At 40.7% G+C, this 24016-nt stretch overlaps 1 protein-coding gene across 6 annotated transcripts in view; it reads left to right on the top strand.

The window, feature by feature from the left end:
- NSF (N-ethylmaleimide sensitive factor, vesicle fusing ATPase) overlaps nt 1-24016 on the top strand; it is an 82156-nt gene that overhangs the window by 22702 nt on the left and 35438 nt on the right. For all 6 annotated transcript variants that reach the window (XM_072885925.1, XM_072885922.1, XM_072885924.1 and 3 more), the window contains 4 exons: nt 3326-3492; nt 4694-4801; nt 5436-5511; nt 10618-10773. In XM_072885925.1, the coding sequence (XP_072742026.1) occupies nt 3326-3492; nt 4694-4801; nt 5436-5511; nt 10618-10773 (507 nt within the window). The remainder of the gene's footprint in view (nt 1-3325; nt 3493-4693; nt 4802-5435; nt 5512-10617; nt 10774-24016) is intronic.

The raw sequence follows: 24016 nt of genomic DNA on the forward strand, positions 1-24016 counted from the left end.
TCTCTCATATCTGCAGGCTTTCTGTCTCTTAGGATGTTCAGAACCTGGAGGACTATTTTGACTGTTATTTTCAGACATCTGCCAGTATATCAGTATAGCTCTGTATGGGACATCAGTGTCTGCATGCAGGTGTGAACATTTAACACGTCCGATGTAGTCTGTCCTTGTGGCTTTGGAGAACACTTGTCAGCTAACAGAAAAGAGCTGTTGTCATTGAGGATATTCTTGGCATCTAAATTTGAGTATTGAGAATGGGGAAGTTTTAGTGCTAAGAGCTGCCAAAAGCCAGCAGTGTGCTCTGGATAGCTGGAGTGATGAGCTTTGTGAGTAGCACTGATGTTTTCACCAATAACTGACTAGAATAGTCTGCAGTATAATGAAAGGAAAAGGATGCCATCTCAAGTTTATACAAACTGAAGATTCGTATTCCAATTTCAAGTCTTAATTGAGCCTGACGAGCCTTTGCCAATGTTCGAAGAGAAGACTGATTTGCGTCTCTCAGCTTGTGTGCTCTATCTTTCATTTATTCGTGCTGTCTGTCACCATTACCTCTGGTTTATGAACGACTGGCATCACTGTCAGTTGGAGATGCTGCTGATTGGTCTGTCTGCAGCTTCTGGAGTATTGACCAAACTCCTGGCAGCAGCTGTTGTTATAGGAGGGTCTCCATGTTCTTCAAGGTAATGGATCATGTCTGTTCTTTTGACCATCAGGAATTACCTGCGTGCTCTTGGAGGCAGCCATCTCATCCTTTTCTTTGACAAGGTTATTGTGATGAAGCCTGCTCTGATGGTTGGTTGGCTCACGGTCATTGATGTGGAGCAGCCTGTTCATTAGGCCACTGTTTTGCCATTTGAGTTGTTTACAGTGATTCCAGGGAATTCTCCTCTCATTTGAGGATTGTGGGCAGAGCTGATGACTGCATCCTGTGTCAAAAAGTGAGGAGGACCTAGACTGAGAAGTGGTACAGCAGTGGATGTGAGGTACTGTTAGGAAAGCTTGCCCTTGGCTGTTTGTTTTCTCAGCTCCTTTGGTCTCAGCGAGGCATGGACACTTGAGTGTGAAGTCTGATGTCTTTGTGGATCTCTTTTCGTAGTGACAAGATGGAGAGAGTCTCTTTGCCTCTCTACACAACTAGATGCCTCACAGATCTTGCTTGGAAGCCATTTCTTTTTGCTAGCTGGTTTTGTTTTGTTTTTTATTTTTTAAACTGAAGAATAACTTATAATGAGTGGGGAAGATCCATAAATTAGTTTGTTTCTCACCCTTGTTTGGTTGCTGATCAGTAACATGTGCCAGCTGGCTTACAGATAAATGCTTTTTAGTACTAAAGTTATTTGGGGAAAGAAACACTAATATTCAACATGATTAGCTGTTAGAGCAGATTTGTGATTGTACTCATACTAGACCTTGCTATAAACTTACCAACTATGTGGGAACATGTATTAAGAAAAATAATGCAGTAATTTTATGCAGAGTGACTAAATGTCATATGACTCCCTGCTGAGTATAAAGGATTTGTAAAGCTATTCTACAGGTAAGGGAGAAGTATTCATAAAACTAGTGATTTACCAGGGCTTTCTTTTTGTCTTGCTCTCCTAATAATGTGATAACTATGTTTTAAATGTCAGTTTTAAATGCAGTCCACTGCTTAGTGGTACAGTGAAGCTGAGTCCCGTTGAGCCCCTAATGGTATGGTAAGGACTACTCATATTCAGTTAACACCTCAGTTCTGTGGTGTGACCGGATCCGGGGACTGATATTCTTTCTGGAAGCTTTTGTTTGACAAAGCCCTGAGATTAGGCAAGTAAAAGGAAATAACTGCCCTGAAGTGACCTGTAAGGTAAGAAGAACTCCTGTTGTGCCCTTGCAGGACCAAATTCCCTCCTTCATTAGCTACGGCTTATGTGGTAACCCTGCTGCCATATCCCTTTTTGAAAGAACTAGTTGATATAGTAGATATAACTCAATTCAGGAAGTGGTTTAGTGTTTAATCTTTATCCTTATTTCCTGGAAGATCTTTCTTTGACAGCTCATTTTTAGGTGGCCTGTTCTTATACCAGGAAGGACATTAAATATGCATGCTATGATGACCTATGTGTCTTCTGGTAGCAACTTCAGAGACAGGCTCTCTCTATTCTCTTATCTTGAACAAATCATGTATCATAGCATGCTGGATGCTTGTTTTGACGTCACATCTTTCCAGGAGTCTGCAGGTTTATGCTGGAACTGTTCTACTGTCAAGAGGCTTGGTAGGAAATAGTAGGTTATGTGTGAAGTACATTTCCCTTATTCACCTCCTACTACTTTATCCTTAGCTGTGACTTCTGTATCAGGTGAGACTTTCTTCTCTAGATTCAAAGCAAACCTATAATGTTCCTCAGTCTTCTGGAGAAACACCTGCCTCTGTTCTTTGCTGCAGTCTGGTTTGTGAATTATTAGGACTGTCTCCTTTGTGAGATCCTGTCCTTGTGATCAGTTGTGCTGAGACAGTAGCCCTGAAGTTGTGACCATGCTCGTCTTTCCTTTCTATCCTCTTTCCTCCAGCAGCAACAGCCCTAAGTAGCCTCTTGTTTTTGACATGATGTAACTTGAGACCTGTGGGTATTAGGTGCAGTTGGCAATGACTGTGAAGTACCTTCCATGCCACTTTGCTTTCTGCCCGCTTTCAAGGGCCGTTCAATTGATTCTGCATTACTGAAGGTAACCTGGGGCATGTTAGGATAGGCCCAAGTGCACCTCTAGGGTGGGGGCTATTTCTTCTGTGTCAGAGACGAAGGATAGTTAATGCTTCATTCTGGGCTGTAGAAGCCTGATAGATTATATTACTGCACTTGAATTTGCAGGTAATCTGACTTTCTGCTGCTAATCTGGAGAAGAGCTAGTCAGTCTGTTCCTACAGAAAACCAGTTATGACCTCTTGTCATTGCTTTTTTGGGCAAGACTACTCTTAATGCTTGCTTTTGGGCTTTCTGAAGACGTGCTCTAAACCCTTAGATGTAGATATAGCTATCGTGGTACTCCAGCTCATTGTCCTCATCCCCCAAAGCTTGTATGGTATTTGAGCTGTTTTAAAGGAGACTATTAGAGTTTTTAAAGAAGTGCAGGGATTTTCAGTGGAGATACATTGGCTGCATTTTTGATCTTGTAGTAGAACATGGATATAAGGAGAAATAAGGATCTCTATCAGAAATAATATATTAAATTTTATTAAGGACTCACTCTGAATGGAAGAACACGTATTGCCAAACTTATAGTATGTTTAATATATTGTGGGGGGACCTTGCTGTTCTGATATGTGCTGTTTCTTTTTTTTTTTTAACAGTTTCCTTATACACTTTCGACAAGGCTAAGCAGTGTATTGGCACAATGACAATTGAGATAGATTTTCTGCAGAAGAAGAACATTGACTCCAACCCCTATGACACGGACAAGATGGCTGCTGAATTCATCCAGCAGTTCAACAGCCAAGCCTTCTCAATAGGCCAGCAGGTGTGGGGTTTGTTTTATTTTTTAAAGCTAAAATGTTCTTAAGTAACATGTGCATGCTTGTATTGCAGTGATGTAAAATACCGAAGAATGCCTAGGTGTTGGCTCTGTGCTGCAAAGGACAGCTAATAGGCAGAAATTGTTTACTGTGTGAATGGTTTCTTTATGAAAAGTTGAACCATCATGACTTTCACTGAGAGCATGAGCAGAGTGGTTTAAAATCTGCCTTTTCCTTATCTAAAGAAATCTATCTTTCTTTGTGAGGAAAATCCCAAGGCTTGAGAGAGCTGGGTTCTCTCTCTGTTGTGGCCTGGCTGGATATAAGCATGGCAGCTCCTGGAATATTTTGAGAAGTAACTTTTGTCTTCCTTCTATATAAGATCAAAATGAACACCAGTTTTAATGAATTCTCAGTAGCACCTTTCAAGTGCAGTGTATTTTAGTGTAACGTTTATTGCTACTCTACAGAATCCAGTACTAAAATAGGTATGAAACATTTGACTTGGGGATTTCTGAAAGCTGATGTCCCTATAACTGAGCCTTCTCAGCTCTGCAGCAGATGGGATTCTGCCCCTGTGAACATCTGCGATAGCCTCTGATTTGCCATGTTCTCAGGACAGGTTGAGGTCTGTCTCTCATAGTAGTTTACAACTTGCAGGGTCTGAACCTTAAGGCAGTTGCAAATGTAATCTTGGAGGAAAGGAATCTTGCAGAGACAGCCTGCTTTTCTGTGGGATGAACCCTACTTCTCATAATATTCATTCTGTGTCTCATTACTTCAGCACTATTTTTGAGGTATCCTTGTCAAACTGAAATGTGAAAGATCAAAAAGGTTTGAGCTAAATTGCTCTCCTTGCCTAGCACCACTATTTAAAGTGGGAGGAAAATGTCAAGAGATGATATAGAACATTTAGCTAGGGAGAAAAGGGGGGGAAAGAGAAGGTTTTCTTGGAAGGAGAATTTTTCTTTGAGTTTTTCCAATTGTCTTCATGTTCTGCTACTTTTGATCTGTTACTCTTAAGTATGGGACATGAAAAGGACATGCTCAGTACACCAGACCTTTACAGGGTCAAAACTGCGTGGAATTTGTTGGGTGGTAAACTTAGTCTTCAGCCTCTTTCTCTTAAAATCTTAGTAGCCTTGTCAAAATCCTTTTTAGCTTTTTAATGAGTTAAAATCCCCTTCTGTTTTTTTCTTTCTGCAGCTTGTGTTCAGTTTTAATGACAAACTTTTTGGCCTGTTAGTAAAGGACATGGAAGCTATGGACCCCAGCATTCTTAAAGGAGAGTCTGGAGCAAGCAAGAAGCAGAAGGTAGGCTCACAGGAATTCATGTTCATTCCCGAGGGACTGCAGAGATTCAAGTACTGATCAGATTTTGCTACAAGGAGGAATTGGGTTACTTGCATTTGGAGAAGTTGCACATTTGTTTCATCTGGCTGTGTCTTTTGCCTCGGAGAAGATAAGGAGCATTGTTTAATGCAGTCTCCTGTGCTTGTGTAGTTGGGAGCTTAGAGTTGCACCCACTAAAGTGCAGCACTGGGGAAGATACAAGGAATATCTTTTGCTCTTTATATACTAATTCATGGAAACATCCTCTCTTGAGCCTTTTTGTCTTCCAGATATGTCCAGTTTTGATTTTTCCTTCTGTAGAAAGGACATTATTTTATTTTCTTTACTTGCTAGATCTTGCTGAAATAAAAATACTTAGTTTTGAACTAAACAAATAACTTTAAAAAGCCAATTTATTATACCTGATGAGCTTCTGCATTCAATCATGTTAGTTTTAGAGGAGGTATTGGTATTTCACATTCTTCCCAATGACTTTTGTAGTGAAACTTTTGCTGCCATTTCTTGCCTTCTGAGATGTGCTCGGAGATACCTAAGGAGCAATCTGGAGTTGAGCCTAATAGCTTAATGTAATTATTTGTTTCTGTCCTTTTTGCAGATTGAGGTTGGTTTGGTTCTTGGAAACAGTCAAGTTGCCTTTGAAAAAGCTGAGAACTCCTCTCTCAATCTGATCGGTAAGTGCCACTGTATCCAAAGAGATAAACAATGCTTGAAGTTTGCTGCTTTTCAGGCCTCAGAGGCTTGTATGCCTCCAAATTTGTTTTTCTGGTTACATCAGTTGACTGCATCTCAAAATGTATTTGTTTAAACTAGCAGATGACTGGATTTGATCCCTTAGGAACCTGTCACACCCTTTAGAAAGCAGCTTGTAGATGCTCAGGACTCTTGAAAACCACTGCACTGAGAAGACACCATCCCTCCAGCAGACTTTACTGCTTCTGAACAGGGCTCTATAAAAGTCACTGTCCTCCCTGTATGAAGCTCCACAACTCACCAACATACCAGAGCAGTTCTGTGGGTCTCTCAAACCATGGTGATAAGTATGTTAATCTAAAATATACAGACACAGAGCTAGGAGGAGAGAAGGTGAGTGTGACTGTGAGAGATTCTGACAGTAGCAAATTGAGTTAGATGAGTAGAGAAATTAACCTGCACTCCTAGGCCTAGATTAGAAAGGCACCATGGAACGGTAGCTTCAGCAAAAGTCAGCAACTACTTGAAATATTTTAACTCTTTAAACATCAGAGAATGATACTTTCAGGGACACTAACAAGCTAACACCTCTTTAACTGAATTTAATTAAAACAGCAGGGAAATAGGAAATTGAGAACTTTTTTGAATGTGTAGCCAAAATTTCAAAGTGAGTGCAAAACTTCTGAAAATCCTATCTCTAATGAGGTCTCTCCTTCAAGGAGAGAGGACAGCTTTTGAAGAGCACTTCAATTTTCTTGACTTCTCAAAGTCCTGCTCTTCAAAAACTGATGCCAGCTGCAAAACAGCACAGTGGGTTCATCCTGTGTGTTTAACTCTTTACACAGCGAGATTATTACCAAAACTATGAACTTTTTTTAAAGAGACAGTTTCTAAAACCTCAACAAAACAAATCTTTATGTACAATTTCAGACTTTACTAGCAAAGAAATTGGGGAATAATTGATGTGTCCTCCACGCATTCATGTAGAAAGAAACTGGTGTAGGGCTAGGGAGGAATCTGGTGTGTTCCCACAGAGCCATGAGCTTGAATGGTGGGATCTGGACCGCAAAGTGGGCAGTGAGGGCCCCTTCCCTGCACTTGGCTTTGTGTGTGCCCTGGGACCATGGTGCCTGTCCTGCAGAACAGATACACTCTGTTAGTCTGGCTGTTCCTTTTCCTATCAGTGTTACGAAGTGGATGATGCTTAGCAAGGGAGGTATTTGCAACTGTAGGCTTGCTGGTAATATGGCTCTAGGCATTCTTTTCTGGGTGTGATTCAAGTCCTGTACTTGAATAGACACTTTTATTTTTCTTTTTTGTCATTTTCCTTTCCTATTTTGTTCCCTCTTCCCAGAGTCTATGAGCTAAGAAAACTTTTGCTTTTGCTGCCGCTCTTCCACAGCTGAGAAGTGGCAGGTGAAGGGTGCTGTGAGTGGGGGTTCAGGAAACCCAGCCAGCTCAGATGAGCACTCAGTGGAGTACTCAGTTGAGTTTTAATACTTATTATTTTTGCACTAGGCTTCAAAGCACAGCTCTGCTTGACTGTGAATGCTCAGTGCTTGGAGTATTTGTGACAGAAATAAAACGTATGAGGATAGTAGCCACTTAGGAAAGTAGAATTCAACTCATTCAGCGTTGCAGGAGCTTGTGGCAGAGGCTGAGTTTTGATGCTGCCCTGAAGTGCCATCTTCCCTCAAATGCGAGGCTGTGACTTCACATTCTGTAGTTGTCTGCTTCATGTGCTACAGTTGCTCCAAAAAATGGGGGGACATGAGGCTGTTGTGTAACCACATACCTTGCATCTTACGTGGACGTTTTTATCTGAAAGTACAGCCAGTCATCTGTACTGAAAAAAACCCCACCAGAGGTCCGTGGGCTGAATTGTAGATGACTGTAATTAAGCATATTAACAAGGATACAGGTTTTTAAGAGCACTGAATGAAGTTTGCTTGGGCAATTAGTTCATACCTGTGATTACATGATTACAGCCCGTTTAGTTTTTACTGTGTTTTGATAGGACAACTTGAGGTGAGTATTAACATAATCCAAAGTATTGCATCAGAGCAAGCAGTGATATTTTACTTGGTTAATATTCAAAGCCATATAATGACCCGTGATCTTCCTCCTAGCATGTATAGGTGTGAAGAGTGGTCCTGTGGGAGAGCTGATTGACTGGAAATAGGAATCCTTCACTGTGATTCAATTTCATTGCCTGCAGACAAGACAAAAGAGTTGCTTATGCCTCAATTTACTTCTGTCAGATTGGTGCTTTATTTAATCTCCTCATTGATCTGAGGCAGAGCTACTTAATGTGCTTTGTTAGTCTCTGGAGAATTGTGAAGTTGTGAATAATTAAATTCTGAGAGAGGAGATAAAAGTAAAGTAAGTGTCACTGAGCACTGCCTTCAATAAAGGGTCTTTATTTTTTTCAATAGAAAAGAATTGTGATCATTAAAAAAAAAAAAAGCCAATTCTATTTCTTCTACTTAACATAAAATCATGTGTTATAAAACCAGTGGATGATGTTTTAATTCAATCTGCAAGAATTTTACCGTGATCAGATGGAACCAGAAGGGGGGGGTATAGGCTAAGCTCTACAGGAAGAGGAACATCCCTGGCTGAGCTGTCTGATCTACAGACTGTAGTGGAGCAATGAGATAATAAATACACAGTCATCAGTGAATCAGATGCTCACCCCTGCCCTGCATGGTACTGTGTGTTAGTGCTATATGTTATACATTCTACCATGTTGTCCCTAACGTGTTAGAGGCATGTTCTTGTTTGTTTATTTTGCTGCCCTTGGAATTGAAGCATTGATTCCAGCTGTGTTTAGACCAAGATTAACAGCAGTCTAATTCAGCCAACACAGAACTTCTTTTTAGTGTATTTACTGGACTTCTAGATGCTAACTCGTTATCTGGCTCAACTTGAAGTATCTCTGGAAGAGGTTATGGAACAAATCAGCAAAATGTACAATTGCGGTTTGCCAGGGCTGGCTTTTTAGGGGAGATAATGGTCCCTAGCACCAATCCTGTAAAGCACTGCATAAACCTAAGAAAATACAAGACATCCAATTTCTGCATGAATTAAGGATAATCTTCAGTCTTTGCTTTCTCCATGGATTTTTATATTACAGTTGGTTTCTCTGGTAGCTAAGCAAAGTGATGTTGCTGAAAGCCGTTTGGAAGTGTCGATCTAACTGATAAGAGTGTCAGTGCTTGCTTATAAATACCCTCAAATAAACTTAAGGTGAGACTATATGGATTTGACAGCATCTCAGCAGTATTCTTATAGGAGCATTTGTGCTTATTGTCTGCCTCCTAAAGCCCTGAGTACTTTAAAGCTTCTCTGAAAAGGGAGTAAGGAGCTCTGTAAGAGTAAAACTCATGTGGTTTGTCAACAAAAGGGAAAGGAGGGCGGTTACACCATTGCATAGAGACTGCAAAACCTGTGCTTAGGGGATCTGGCTGAACTTAAAGTAGTTCTAGAAGAGGTTATGGAACAAACAGACAAAATGAACCATGGTAGTTTGCCAAGACTGGCTTTTATTCTTCTAAGTTGTAAAGGAACTAGCTGACCTCTTAATTGTTTTGTGTAACCTTGCTTGAAATTGCTCTAGTATCTGAGGACTGGAAGATGGTGAATGTGCTGTCTGTTTTTAAAAGGATTCCAGAGAAAGTCTGGAGAGCTACAGATCTTTGAACCAGAAATCTGTACAGAAAAAAATCAACAGTAACTGTAATAAAGAATCAAATTAGTGGATACCTGTATAGAGGTGATACACTGGGAAGGGTCACCCTGTCTTCTGTAAGGGCAGTTCTACTTCGTGATCCCACTGGCGTTCATTACAGGAATCAAAAAGCACAGGGGTAAGGGCTGACGCAGTCTGCTTCTTGTTCAAAGCTCTTCCAGTAAAGTTCCTTATCAAAGTTTCTTTAAAAATAAACTAAACAGAGATCTGTAAGAGAGAAGGTCCTTGCATGAGTAGATGAGTGATGAAAGAGTAGAAGTAAATAGCCAGTGCCAGTAGAGTTCAGCATGAATCTCTGCTGGGGCCTTTGCTTTTCATTATAATTGACTAAACTGGAAAAAAGACTTGAGTAATGAGGTGACAAAGCTTGCTCTTATGGAGCTCAGTGACTAAGAAATAAAATGGCAGAGGAAATTTTACGTAGTGATGCGTGGGAGGAGGAACGCTTCTAACTTCGGTCAAAAATGATTGCTGTTTTGGGCCAAGATCCCAGGTATGATAGTTTCAAGGAAATGCTGGACCCATGCTCAGTAGCAGCCTGAGCCCTGTTAAGAGTTGTTAAGCATGGTTGTTAAGAATTATTACACATTATTAATAAAGGAGTATGAATGAAGCGGAGCATAATTTTGTACCTTTATTTGAGATACAAACAAACCACAGTGCATGCAGTTCTAGTCTGCCTGTCTGTCAAAGGATGTAGTAGAAATAGAGAAGACTGAGAGGAGAACAAGGGTGCTCATGTGTGGAGCAGCTGCTGCGTAAGGAAGAATAAGTGAGGACTGCTCTGCCTGGAAAGGCACGACTGAGGAGGATACAGGACAAGCCTAATATCATCCCAGGTAGCCTGAAAGAGAGTGGATGCCGATACTATTTACTGTATCTTTGGATATAAAACTTGGGGGACATGAAATGAAGCTGGTAGGAGCTGGCTCAGACACACAAAAGGAGGTGTTTGGTTCTGCAGCCAGTAGCAGGCATGGTGAGCTAGATGCTGTAGGGCAATCTGGGTACTATGTTTACATGAGTCCAAGGGGACCTAGGTAAATTTGTGGCAGAGAAATCTACTGTGGATTCTTAAATACATAGGAGCAACACCTGGCTCGAGAAATCCCTGAACAGGATGGTTGAAAGGCTGGGGAAATAGTTTACTAAGTAAGCTGAGTCTCTGACTGCCCTTGCATCTTTGTCATAGTGTGTCCTCCTGGCTAATGTTTGAAACTGAACATCAGGTTAGCTGGACATGAGTCTGACCTGGTAGAACTGTTCTGGTGTTTGTACTTCTATTTGCTGTAATTCTGCTGTGCTACATGTTTGAAACAATTTCTCTTTTTTGCAGGTAAATCAAAGACCAAGGAGAACCGCCAGTCAATCATCAACCCAGACTGGAATTTTGAGAAAATGGGTATTGGGGGCCTTGACAAAGAATTCTCAGATATTTTCCGACGAGCTTTTGCTTCTCGAGTTTTTCCACCTGAAATTGTGGAGCAAATGGGTGAGTATGGTCTGGAGAAGTATGGCTGTGGTACAGGATGCAGGCCTGTTTCTGGTTTGTAAAGCCTGAATATCAACTAACAACCTTATGATGCTATAACATGGCAGTTGCTTAGGGATCTAATAGACTAACAAAGCCTTTTCTTCTCCTGTTGCTCCCAAATGTCTTTCATACTCTTGTTACTTGGCTAGAGAGGAGGGACAAAGAAACAGCGTGAATACTCAACACTGTACGTGAAATGTCTGAACGAATGAGATATAGGATTTAACTGAATACTGTTCTGTTGGAACGCAAATGCTCCCTATTCTTTGAATGCTTAATTTATTCATAGCAGTGAGACTGAATGCTCCTATTCCTGACTTACTGGCAATGGGCTGTTTATATAGGTCAAAGGAGATTCTGTCTTAATGATCCTGCCTTATATATTAAATATCTGTTGTCCTGGCAGTTGCACTATAAACCAATGTCCTTCTCACAGTGTTAGACCGATAAATAGAGTATCTTGTGTGATCTGTGCTTGGTCAGATTTGAAATGCTGGAGAGGATGCACAGGCGGTGGCATGTCTTGGAGCTTGTGAAATAAAAGCACAGATTCTAAATATAACTTTTTTTTGGGGGGGGGGGTTAGAGGAAGGCAAGGCAGTCCCATTACTTTGTAAACATGTGCTGGCAGGCAGATAAATGGTACTGGTTTTAATTTTTAGTAAGCAATATGCAGCTGCAGATATCTTATTTTGTCACATAAAGTGGCTAGGGATGTTATAGCTGGTCCTCGTTCTCTGAATATAATCTCTGTGGGTTCATATTTAAACTTGGAATCCGTAGCTGTTTAATTTCTGTGTATGTTTATATTTCTTGATCCACCTTCCCACTCCCCACAAATGAAGCAATCAAGAATTTGATTACAAAACAGGTTTTCATCAGAAGATACATCCTGTTTGTGTGTGGCTGTGTAAAGCGTGTCCGTTTCCAGTGCCTGTGGAATTGATGTTAAAGTAAACTTCCCTGTGAGGTACATTAGGTCTTTTCTTAGTGATTTGAACAGTTATGGAGAAACAGTGAAGAAACCCTGTAGGCTAAATCCAATTAGTGCACGATTCTCTCTCTCCTGCCTTTTTACTTCATATCGATCTGGTAGCCAAGGCCTTCTGGGGGCTGATCTTGCTTCTCTTGGTTTTTGCGGCTGTGAGCAACTCAACTTCTCTGCATCTGCTTGAGAATATCAAATGCTTAAATTTGTTAAATATTTAGCTGCTCTGCAGAGAGAGGAAATGAGAGAAATGGTACTAGCTATGGAAAGAAAAACTTTTACCTAGACACTCTGTTGTGTCCAGTTCAGAAATGTTGCTGAGAACTGGCCTTTGGATGGACTGGCATCCCTTACTTGAAATATTTTTATCTTTTGAAGCAACTGTTATATATATTCATGGCTGCAGTGCAGAGTGCAGTGCTGTGCTGTGCAGTGCAGTGCTGCTGTGACCATATGTGAAGGTAAAAGATTTAGACTTTGGGAATTCTTATCAGTGTCACTGGACTGTGATGAGAAATATGTTAGTAGACTAGAGATAATTAGAGCTTGTTTTCATTTTGCTATAGCTTCACCTATTCAACTTCCCTGGCTGCATGCAATCTGGCAGCAAGTTAAGCCATCATGTGTCAGATTACAATTACATTCCCTTGGTATTATCATTAGCTGAATTAACCTGACAGCTGGGCACTCTTTGGTAGCGATGTGCAGCAGCTAACTTTGCCGTGAAGGACCTACGTCTCCAACAGGTACCTCTGGAGAAGGTCGGAAACCTTGCTGACTGCAGGGTGAGGTTGTGGAGCTGCTTTGCAGGGTATGCTGCTCAGATGGTTCCTCTTGTTAATTGGTGTTGCTTAATACAGGAAGAAAAAGATTCTCTGAAGGACCACTAGTATTTTGATTACCCTGGGCAATGAATTGAAGGTGTGCCATATTATTTATATAAATACATATACCCTTACTTGTGCGTGTTTACACACATACTACACAAAGAAACATTTTTCTGGTAAGAAGTTAGACTCCAAACAGAGCTCTCGAGTTCTCTGATTAACCCTAGGGCTAAAGAGCTTATCTGAAATTTGAAAAAACAAAACTTTCTGACATTCATTTTCTTTGCCTTAGTTATAACTTGCTCTTAACTATATTTCAGATCTGAAATGTCAGTGTGACAGCTGTTCACCTTTGTATATAATTTATTGGGAAAGGAAAAGAAAGAATTTGCTTGCTATCTGGTGCTCTAGTGCTCACCCATTTCTGTTTTTTGCCCAGTGCTCACAGACTGCAACTTCCATGCCAAATGCAATAAATATTTCTGTCCTGTAACTACATAGAGGCTGTATAGACCCTGCAAAAATTGCTTGCAATTTGTGTGTGGTTTATCTAACTTCCAAGGAATGTTCTGGGTTTGGAGCATATAAATCAACATTAGTTAACCATATCATCCAAGGGTGTAAATACTACTCTGATGCTACAATCTTTGGTTTATCCAAGAAAAGAAATCTTAGATCAACTTCAGCTGGTCATTAAACCTTGCCATAGCTCCCTGCTGCCCTGGAAAGGGGCAATTTACTTTTCCCTACCCACGCTTTTCCCGTATGCATATCTGCCACCTCTACTGTGGTAGCTTTGGGCTTGTATGGCTCTATAGAGAGCTAATACAATTGGAAGCAAAAAATACTACTACTAAAAAAAAGTATAGGGTTAGCATTCAGCTAGATCAGCTCCCTGGTTGGCTTGATGTGACATAGCTACACGAATGCCAGGGGCAGCAGGAGGAAGGCAGTGGGCAGCAGGGGTAAGGTCGCTTTGGAACCACAATGGGACCTTCATCAATTTAAGCTGATTGCTTTTAAGGCTGTGGTTTTGCAGTCATTTACTGGAGATTCTTTAGCATTATGAACATTGGCAATGCTGTTGTCTTTCACCTAATGCTTGACTCTTAATAATCTTTTGACTGCCAAATGGAAATAAATCCTTATCTGGATGAGGATTGAGGAAGGTGTCTTGAAACAAAAGGGGCGCTCCTTGTTAGTGCCCTCATGAGGCCTCACTGTTGTACAAATGATGCTTCTAACGAAGGAACTTTACGCTTGCAGGGCACTGGTGGAAGTAAGATAGCAGTCACTTTCTGTCTGAAGGACAGCCCTCCAAAAGCCGTGTTTCTAGGGAATCGTCCTCCTTTTCAAACCCTGTCCAGATCTCTCTGATGTCCAGCTCATAGTAAAGCTATGCAGCTTCATGGTGAACTGCAGACTGGTTTTGGTTACTCTTTGTTGCAGTTCAAAGCATCGTCTTGCTGAAGCTAAAGCTTCTCCTTTTATTTGATAAATATTATATTTTTCGAAACTGTTCCTGCAGATAAGCCCTTTCTTCACATCCATGTTAAATGCTGTTTTTTCTGCTGAGAGTTTAAATTCAGCTCATTCAATGGCTTGTGCCATTGTCCAACATTGAGATTGCTGAATGAATCCTTATTATAACATTCCCCCCCCCCCCCCCCCGACTTCAACAGATACTTAGCCATTTGGACTAAAGTTTTTGATACTTGGTGCCTGGCGCTGTAAATGTCAACAAAATTGAAAAGCGTTTTCTCAGACCTGAAAAGAAAATGCTTGTACTGAACTCCTTGTTTTTCTTTTTAAAGAACACTAGTGTCTTCATGCATTGAAACACAATCTTGACTTTCAGCAGGGAAGTGATTTTTGTGGCACGTTAGTCATTGTAGAGGCCTCTGAAAAAGCAGATTCTGTATGTACATGACATTGTTACTGTTTAATAACAGGTATAGAAATGTTTGGTGTTACAGATCACATTCCTTTTGAGAGATTGAAATGGAACCCCATTCCCCATCGTCTGCTGTTACCATCAATAAGTAGGTTAAATCAGACTTTTCCAAGGTGATTTCTGTTTCCTGGTAACCATCTTAACTTGTGCTCTGACCTCTTGGGATCAATTGGTTTCAGTGCTCTGTGTTTTTGAAGTACAGCTCACTATATAAAAGTGAAGTATTAACAAAACACAAGGTGAACATTCAGATTAGCAGATGCTCAGATATTATTTTCTTTCTTGGATTCTGCCTGTGGAGGCTTGTCTTAAAGGTACCTTAAAAATTAATACATTAATGTTCTTGAAGTACTCAGATTCTCTAAGAGAAGAATAATAATGGAAAGGATCTCATCCATCTATTCTTAAAATAGGATAATTTTAATGAAAAATCAGTGTCAGACATGTCTAACCTGTAACTGAGGTGACAGAAATGCCAGAACCTCTCAAGGCAGCCTATTCCACTGCTTAGGCCATCTTTACTGTCAAAATTTTTCAAGTGTTTATTCTCAGTCTTGCAGCAGTTCATTGTATATTGTTTATTTCTTTTATGTTTTTGGATGAGGCTTTTACATACTTGCCTGTTTGTGTTTCTCTTCAGTATTCTCAAGGCTAGATCTCAGATTCTCAAACCATTTCTCATAATCATAACCTCTAGATCACTGATCATTGTTGTTTCTCTTCCCTTGGTCATTCTTCACTGCTTAGAAGTGTGATGACCAAAACAGGGCACGGTCACTGGGGCGCTAATCAATTCCAGGTCAATTGGCAGGTTTTGTCTGTGCCTTGGTGTATGTGCCTGTTTATAATCCTCAATGTGATTATTTTTTTTGTTTTGCAACATGCAGTTAATTATTCCTACCCCGAATGTGGAAACTTGTGCATCAAGTTACATTGTTTTTAAATGAATTTAATCCTGCCTGTTAGTGTATTTGTAGATCTTGGTGTTGTAATGTGCAGATTTAATAGGTGCATTCTGTTCCATCTTCCAGGCTATTAATAAAAGCACCACACACCAGTAAATCCAGGATGGATCCTTTCTTGTTGTGCTTTAAAGTTTGTGGGTTTTTTTTCCATCCACTTCTCATCTACCTTTACTTTCATTCAGCCTGTGTTTTTCCTACATGTTTATGAAGATGTATAAGACCTATTTATATCTTTATGAAAGTCTAAATCTCCCTCTATTGCTTTATTTGTTTTCTCAAACCCTCTGTGTATGACCTCGTAGCCTTTCCTAGAGGGAAGTTGTCTCAGACTGATCTAACAAATTCCTTTTGGCTATTTCTTGTATCCTTGTTTTCTTTTACCTACTTAAAAAGACATTGCGCCAGAATTTTCCAGGAATTAAGTTAGTGATAGGTCTATACCACACAATCAGAAAATAGTTGAGGTTGAAAGGGATCTCAAGATTTAGTCCAACCCCGTGGCTCCCTTCCTTTTCCCTCTATAACATTATGGATGACATTCACTTTACTTCCCTCAGTGTCTCAGCCATCCTGTCCAAGTTTTCGGTGACTTTGAGATGATTTCACCCGCTCTGAATGCTCTTGGGTGAAGTTCATGTCCAGGGAATCTGCAAGTATCTAATACTCTCGTGGGCTGTCTCTTGTTCTTTTCCTACTCCTATTTCCTATTCTTGCCCCTTTGTCACTGGTATTAATATTAGCTGCCATGCAACACGTGAAGTCTTCATTCATGTGAAAAAAGTATTTAGCAGTTTGAACTTAGCATTTTCTGTTGTTAGCTTTTCTTCTTTATGGAGAAGTGGACCAATTCTTTCCTGGGTCTTCTCCTCCTAATGTGATTATAAAATGAAGTTCACTCCTCACTCTGAAGCACATGGTTCCCTGTGACCAGCGAGGCTGAATCTGGTCACTTGACTTCCTCCACATATCTAAAAAGACCTCTGTGCACTTTCTTTGGGGAGGACAGCTAAGAAGTCTGACATCTGTCTTTTCCCTCACCTTCTTAAAACAATAGAGGTTGACTTCAGGCCACCCAAGCATTCCCCATATTATAGAGACTTGAAGGAAGTGAAGAAGCTAATAACATTAGGAGAGGTCGTGTGTGGCTGGATAAATGGTTGAGGGAACAATAGTAGGAATAGCTGGTCCGCACTCACAGTGGAGGAGAGTCGCAGATTTCTCTGCTGTTCCATGTGTTCATGAATGACTTGGGAAAGGAAGCTGTTGAAATGAATCTAAACTGAAGACTGAAATGCAGTTGGGGTCTGGATGCACCTGTGAGTGCTGTGGAAGCTGGCCCATGTCATTGTGAGGCTACCCTCAATTCTCTTTGAAAGATTATTGCAATCAAGAGAAGTTCCCGAGGACTGGAAGAAAGCAAGTGTCATTCCTATCTCCAAGAAAGACAAGCAGGAAAAGCCCGGTACTACAGTCCTGTCCACCTCAGTCTCTGGGAAGGTGATGGAGCAACTAATTATGGAGACCATTTCCAGACAAATGAAGGATGAGAAGTTGATCAGGAGTGGTCAGCATGGATTTATGAAGTAGAAATTGTATTTAACTGACCTGATAGCATTCCACAATGAGATGACTAGCTCATGGGATGAGGGGAGAGCTGTGGATGTTTATCTCAAATGTAATAAGGCTCTCAACACAGTCTCCCATAACAGCCTTGTAGAAAAACGGATGGAAGACAGACTAGGTAAGTGGGCAGCACAGTGCACTGAAAATTGGCTCAACTGCTGGGCTCGAAGAGTTGTGGTCAGCAGCACAAAGCCCATACGGAGGCTAGTCACTAGTGGTGTTTAACCTCTTCATTAATGACCTGGATGATGGGACGGAGTGCACCCTTAGGAAGTCTGCAGATGACACAACTGGGAGTGGCTGATGCACTGGGCAACCTGCTTTAGGTGAACCTGCTTTGCACAGCAGGATTGGACAAGATGATCTGCAGAGGTCCCTTCCAGCCTCAACTGTTCTGTGGTTCTGCAGAAGGACTTTCCAAGACTGAGTGACTCAGCAATAAAACGACAAATGAAACCTCATGTTGATCAGTGAAAAATGATGTGCATGAAAATCGCAGCTTGTAAAATGCTGGCTGTGCTGATTTTTCTGCTATTGGGGCAATAGTAGATCTATGAAAACAATTGCTCGAAGGTGCGGTAGGGGTCAGTCAATTCCTTGATTGGTAATTTGGTAATTATTAAGGTAACTTGAATTTGGTAATTATTAAGAAGAATTACATAAAACCCTACAAAGTAGAACATAATTATGCCGCTGTGTAAATCTGTAATTGTTCACATGTTGAATTGCTGGACGTGGTCTTGGTCTTTGTATCAGAAAGCTTGCAGTAAAACTGGAAAAACTTGGGAGAAGGGCATCAGGATGGTCGGATCAGAAAAGCTTCTGTACACAGAGTGAATTGTCTTGAAGATCTTCAGCCTTCGAAAGAGACCAGTGGGAGGGATATGAGAGGGAGAGGGCTTCAAAATTCTGCATGGCCAGGAAAGAAAAATGTTCTCTCTTTCAACACAGGAATGTGGAAATGTGAAGTGAAGGTCGCAGGTGGCAGGCGTGGGAGGAAGGGAAGGGGCTTTACATCAAATGTGCTGCAAGAAGTTTCTGCATTTCTGTATTGATGGCCATAGTCATCACCAGATACTGAGAGGACTTTTGCTCTTACTTCATATGGCTGCAGTTCTGGTGTTAGCTAGCAGGCATCATCATGGCCTGGCAACCACGGGTTTTCTCTAGCTGGAAAACCAGGCCTTGGCACATCCCAGTGACCCTGTTAAGTTGATACTTGTTTACTCTCTAATGCTCTGTGGGTAAGTGTTCCATAAGGCAGTTACAAATTACATCATGCTGACTTTCTAAGTAGACAGCAATTATCCAGCTTTATTCCAAAAACTAGAAGATGCTGATGAGATCTATGGCTGTTAACATCCAGGTGGGATGTGACTGTAAACATCAGCTGCTGTGTTCAGCATCCATCCAACAGCTCTGCATAATCTTTGTCTTAAATTAGCTACATTTTTGTAGCTCCTCTGTTAAGGGGCAGTGGCATTTGCTCTTTTTTTGCTACAGTGATGACTTCTTTTAAAGATTGGTTTGTTTAGTATATATTCTTATCAAAATCCCTTTTCCTGAGAGTCATGATCTTGTTTGTGTAGACAAAGGCATTCAGTTGGAAGCTTCTCTAAAGCTGATTTATTTTCATTTTTATCACATTCCATCAGAAATTGATAAATGTCATGCCATTACCATAAATCTAGTTATTGCGTCCTTATAAATGCATGCATTAAACTTCTCACAACCAAACAAGATCTGATGAGAAGGCTGTTTTCAAAGATCTAGGAAGAACTTACTGACTTGGTTGTCTTCTCTTTACAGTGGCAAATGATTTGACAGATCAAGAGAATGGGCTATTGAGAGTCCGCTTAAAACAAAAACTTCTGTTTCAGGTGTAGCCCTTGGCCTGTCTCAGCTTTGAATTAAAAGCAGAAACAAGTTACTTCAGTCTTGCTACTTGTCGGTAGCACGTAAATCCTACAGGAAGATTAACTGGAGGCAGTGATGTAGGCTGGAATAATGCTGAGCTTACAGGGTGAGAGGAGGGGGAAATTCCACCCAGCTATATTTTTGGGGAAATTTTGTGTGTGTGGCAGGTGAAGTCTGGGAACCCTGATCTTACTCTAACCTGCTTGAAGATTGATGTGCAAAGATAAGCATCTCTCCCTGATGTTTTCAGGATTGGTACTTTGCTATCGATGCAGATTCCCGATAGGTGCATCTGAATGATACAATCACACCAGAATGCTTTGATTTTAATTAAAAGGGGAATTACACTCCCAAGTAGAAAATCCCTGTTATACTAAAACATGTCTTCTGATCTTTCAAAAAAAGTGAGTAGTGAGAGTTGAACAAATAAACTTTATCTTCTCTTTGGGTAAGTGACATTCTGGTTCAAATTAGTGTTTGACTTCTCTTGCTAACACTAGTAACTCTCCCGTTCCTACCAGTTTTTTGCGATTTTTCCCTGATATTTTGTGTAGAATGTTTCCCATATCGATATATTTTAGTTCCTGTTAACATACCTGTTCAGCCTCTAACTGTATGTCATTAAATTGCATAATTAAGTATCATGTTACAGGAATGACCTTTGATTTGGAGTCCTAATGGTAAGCTTCACGAGTTAGAGATGTCTGCACTGCTAATAATTTGTGTTTATAAGATTCTTATAATAGTATTGACATTTGGGCTGCATTGGTGAAATCAGCAAAGGGGAGATAAACTTAATCAAAATTCTTGTGTGGTGCATAGGATCCCACTGTGATTTGAGACATAACATTTGTAGTTTGTCATCACCTGTCTATTTTAATAAAGTCCTGCTTGTGTTTAAAACTTTAATTTTAGCCAGGTGAACATAGCTATTCAGGGAAATCTCTACTGGAGTAGCTTGTGGCAATTGTATTTGAAGAGGAACGAATTGCTTCGGTTTCAGAACGTTCTTCCACCTAAGACCCAGCTCTCAATGTTGCCCATTCAGTGGCAACCAAGTCTTGCAGCAGATGGTCAGTAATGTCCTCGATGTTTGGATGTGGGGGAACATGCATGTGTGTTGTTACTTGCTAAAGACTGAGCGTGGACTACCCAACGCTGGCTGAACTTGTCTGGGTAGGGTTTGGTAGTTGTCAGGTTGGCTCTGGGAACCTGCTATGTCCCAGAGCTCGTATTTTTGCTCTAGGGGAGTGAGTAGCTGATGGCATAGTACAGCTGAGGACTTCGGCAGGCAGCTGAAGCAGTGCCCTGCCTTTGGCCAGCCTTCTTTCTTCCTTTCTTTCTTCCTGCAACAGCTTCTGTCCTTTATTTTTTTTTTTAATTAGATAAGAGATGAAGCTTTCTCATGGTAAGCAAGTTTGAATAGGAAGAGGGCGAAAATCCTAGGAGGCTTTCAAAGCAAATTTGTCCAAAGGCTGCCTTGTTTCCCCAGAATCATCGAACTCTAACCATGCTGGTTTGCCTTTTGCTTTCCATATGCTCCCACTATGGGAGATGAGACTTCAGGTGCAGTGTGTTAAAGCTTCAGCCCTTTGCTAAGGCTATGTTAGCTCATGCAGAGGAGGGGAATATTTGGGCTTTTCAAGAAGTTCAGGTGTTTTGGGCTGTAGAAGAGAAGCTTCTAGTGGGTATAACTAGGTTGTACCTCCTTCTAGGAGAGAGACTGTGAATTGCAGGGAAACTAGAAAAAAAAGGTAGGACCAGACTGTTCTTCATGTTTCTTTTTTGAAAGTGTACTAGAGAGAGAAAAATTATACTCTACAGTACAATTTTTCTGCCTCTTTCAGGATGCTCCCAGGCCTGTTTGTGTACATGTGCCCTGACTTGTTGGTAGCCTTTTGATAGTCTCTCTTGCTTGAGCACAGTGGAGCTGTCTGAGCATCAGTTTGCTTGGGATTTCCCTTCAAAGCATCACTCATCATTGAAATCCTCCTTTGTGCTGTTTGGCTACATAGGTGATCATGTTCCTCCACGAAACACGTTAACAATACCTTTCGTGACATTGATTTGACAGGAATAGCTTTTAATTTACCTATGCCTCATTCGTTCCTGTGTGAAATTTGTCTTTACTGACAGTGTATGTTGTTTATGTTTTTGACTTGTAGATGCCTGAAAGTTGACTAATGAATTCTTCTTAGCTAGATCTCTTGATTTTTGTAGTAAATTTTTTATCTGCAGAGAAACCCAGAAAAATCTTTCGGCTTTATTACCGTGCTTATTCAATGCAGCACTATTGCTCTCTGGGGTTTTGGTAGGGTTCAGATGTTCCTCATAGCAATGTTCTCCTGAAACTTCATTTCAGTGTATGAACAACCTGAAAGAGAGAGCAAGCAGTGCATGTGGATAATAGAAATTATTTTGTATTGAGCAGTTATTCAGATTGAAAGGAATTGTTTATCGCTATAATATTTGGGAGTAAATACAGTTGAGTATTGGTGAGTTAATAAAGGAGAAAAGTACTTGTTCTTTAAAGGCAGAACATTGCTGTGAGGTCTGTGCAGCTGTGAGGACTCTGTTGTATGGGGTGAACTTACCACATAGCTGAGACAAGCCGGAAACTAGGAGGGAAGTCATTCCGCGTGGGTGACAGATAACTCCATGTGCCCAAGCTCGTTAAACTTTTGATGATGGTAGCAACTGAACTCGGGTCCTCTCAGTCTGAGGTCTGTGCCATCAGTTTGCTACTCTTCTGGTTTTTGCTTTTAAGGTGTATCTTAAGCACTGCAGGAATCTTGTTGGATGGTTTGCATCCTTAAAAAAGTCAAGCTGCAAGAATGTAGTATAAAATGAATGCATTATGAATGTCATCTACAGCATGAGGCAGTTTCCACTAACTAATGTGTCGCTTTTTACCTCAAACAATATTTCAAGACTTCTAAGGTTTTAGATACATTTTCTTGAAACAAAACATAGGGGTTTTTTATCTTCAAATATAGTGATATCTTGTGTTCCTCACTTGTTGTCCAGAGCACACGTGTCAGGATTTTGTGCAACAATCCGATGGAGCAAGAGAAGAGGGGAAGGTGCTACTGAATTCCCTACCTCTGTAATTAAACGCTTGTGTTCGAAGTCAAGATTTTTGTTGAGGCAGATTCTAAATGTGCTGTTTTCCCATAGGCTACATTGGTTACAGTGGCTTCTTCAAGGTCTCTTTCCTTGGGATGTCCTCACTGGTCTGGTCGGTGAGGATGACAGTGATGTGAGTTATTACTCTAGAGGAAGGCCAGTAGATGCAGGAGTCTGTCAACTTGTTGGTGCTATGTGTGGCCAAGATGGTCTAAAACATGAGAAGGACACCTTGAGTCTATGTAGGCTGAATATTTTGCTGTCTGCGCATCTTTCTTTTCCATGGGCAAAGTGAAGAGATATAGTGAGGAACTAATACTTTTTTATTGTGCTTGAAATTGCATAGGAAGAAATAAATTACTGAAATACCTGCTGTGTCCTAAATATTGAAAATAGATTTGTTTACTTGTAGTTTTGTGTTTACTCTTTGGTCTTCAATATCAACTGGAAAACAGAAAAAGGATGTCTGCTGGAAATACAAGGATCTAGACAAAATAAGTTATGTATTTCTCTCTTCTATTTCCTCACCACTTTGTGACCAGACTATCCAAACTCACTCTGCTCCTGAATCTGTCTTGTACGTGTCTTTTAAATTGGTCAGTATATAGCTCCTGTGTCTTTTCTTCTCTAGGTAACTTCTATTTTCCTTTGCTGTTTTTGTAGTTAGATGCCTCTGCTATGAAACTGTGGCTTTCTACTTCTTTGAGGCTTTCCCTGAGTCTAGTGCTCAGTGTTTAAAACTTGGTGCTGATATATGATCTCTGCTCTCCTATTTCAGGGTTTTCTAACACCAGCCCCTTCGGATTGCTCCCAGGAAAAAGGTTTTGTCTTGATGCGGTTACTTCTTCTGTCTGGCTAGATCTTGTCTAAATGCTGATAGTCCCATTAAATGACTAAAACTTCATCATGGACACATTCTGGTACCATGACCTCTCTTAGCATGGTATAAGGCAGAGCATGAAATATTCAGGCATAAGGATATTCAGACAGTTGATAAAATACGCCTGGGGCTCACAAGCTGTATATACAAAATTCCACGAATCCTTCAGGGAGAACTTTCTTGTTCACACTTGGGAACCTCTATCAAGAGTTGTGTGCACATTTAGGAAACTTGTGCTTGTTGCTGACTGGGACATGTCCAGCATCAGCTTGCATCCATTGTACCCTCTGTTTCCCTAGAGGAGAGGATTTAAATGCCAGTGCTCATGCACAGTGATTGAAGTCCTGTTATTTAAATAAATTAGAATTCTTCAGGTCTTTCTAGTTACAGGTCAGGCTTTTTGGGCTGATGGTCCTAGTGGTTCTTAGAAGCCTTTTTCAGTTTTCTCAATATTTGTCCTATAAACTTGGAATCAGAACTAGATGTATTACATGGGACTCATTAAAGCCCAATACAGGGGTAAAAAGTTAGACAATATTACATGATATTCCTCATTTTATCTTTCAAGAATCAGATTAATGTGTTCGATCTATGTCTACACTGGAAGCTCACCGTCAGTTGAGTAACTTTGAGGGTCTGATGCTTCATTTTCCTTACGTACCTGAAAGTTAAACTCAGTTGAAACTTTTCTGTGAAGGAAGGCTACCTTTGTAGGCACTGTGTGTCCCTCTAGGAGAAGAGAGAAATGAACCAGATGCAGTACATGCTTGTCCTAAATTGCTAGTGCATCTTTGCTTGATGTTCAGGGCATATGGTGATGTAAAAAAAAGTATCTGCAGCCCCTCACTACCTGGGGATGATCAGCATCCCTGGGACCTACTCTTGGGTTTTGTTGAACTGTAAAGTGTGTTAATCACATGC

This window comes from Ciconia boyciana, chromosome 22, assembly GCF_034638445.1.
Source record: "Ciconia boyciana chromosome 22, ASM3463844v1, whole genome shotgun sequence".
Lineage (NCBI taxonomy): Eukaryota > Metazoa > Chordata > Aves > Ciconiiformes > Ciconiidae > Ciconia > Ciconia boyciana.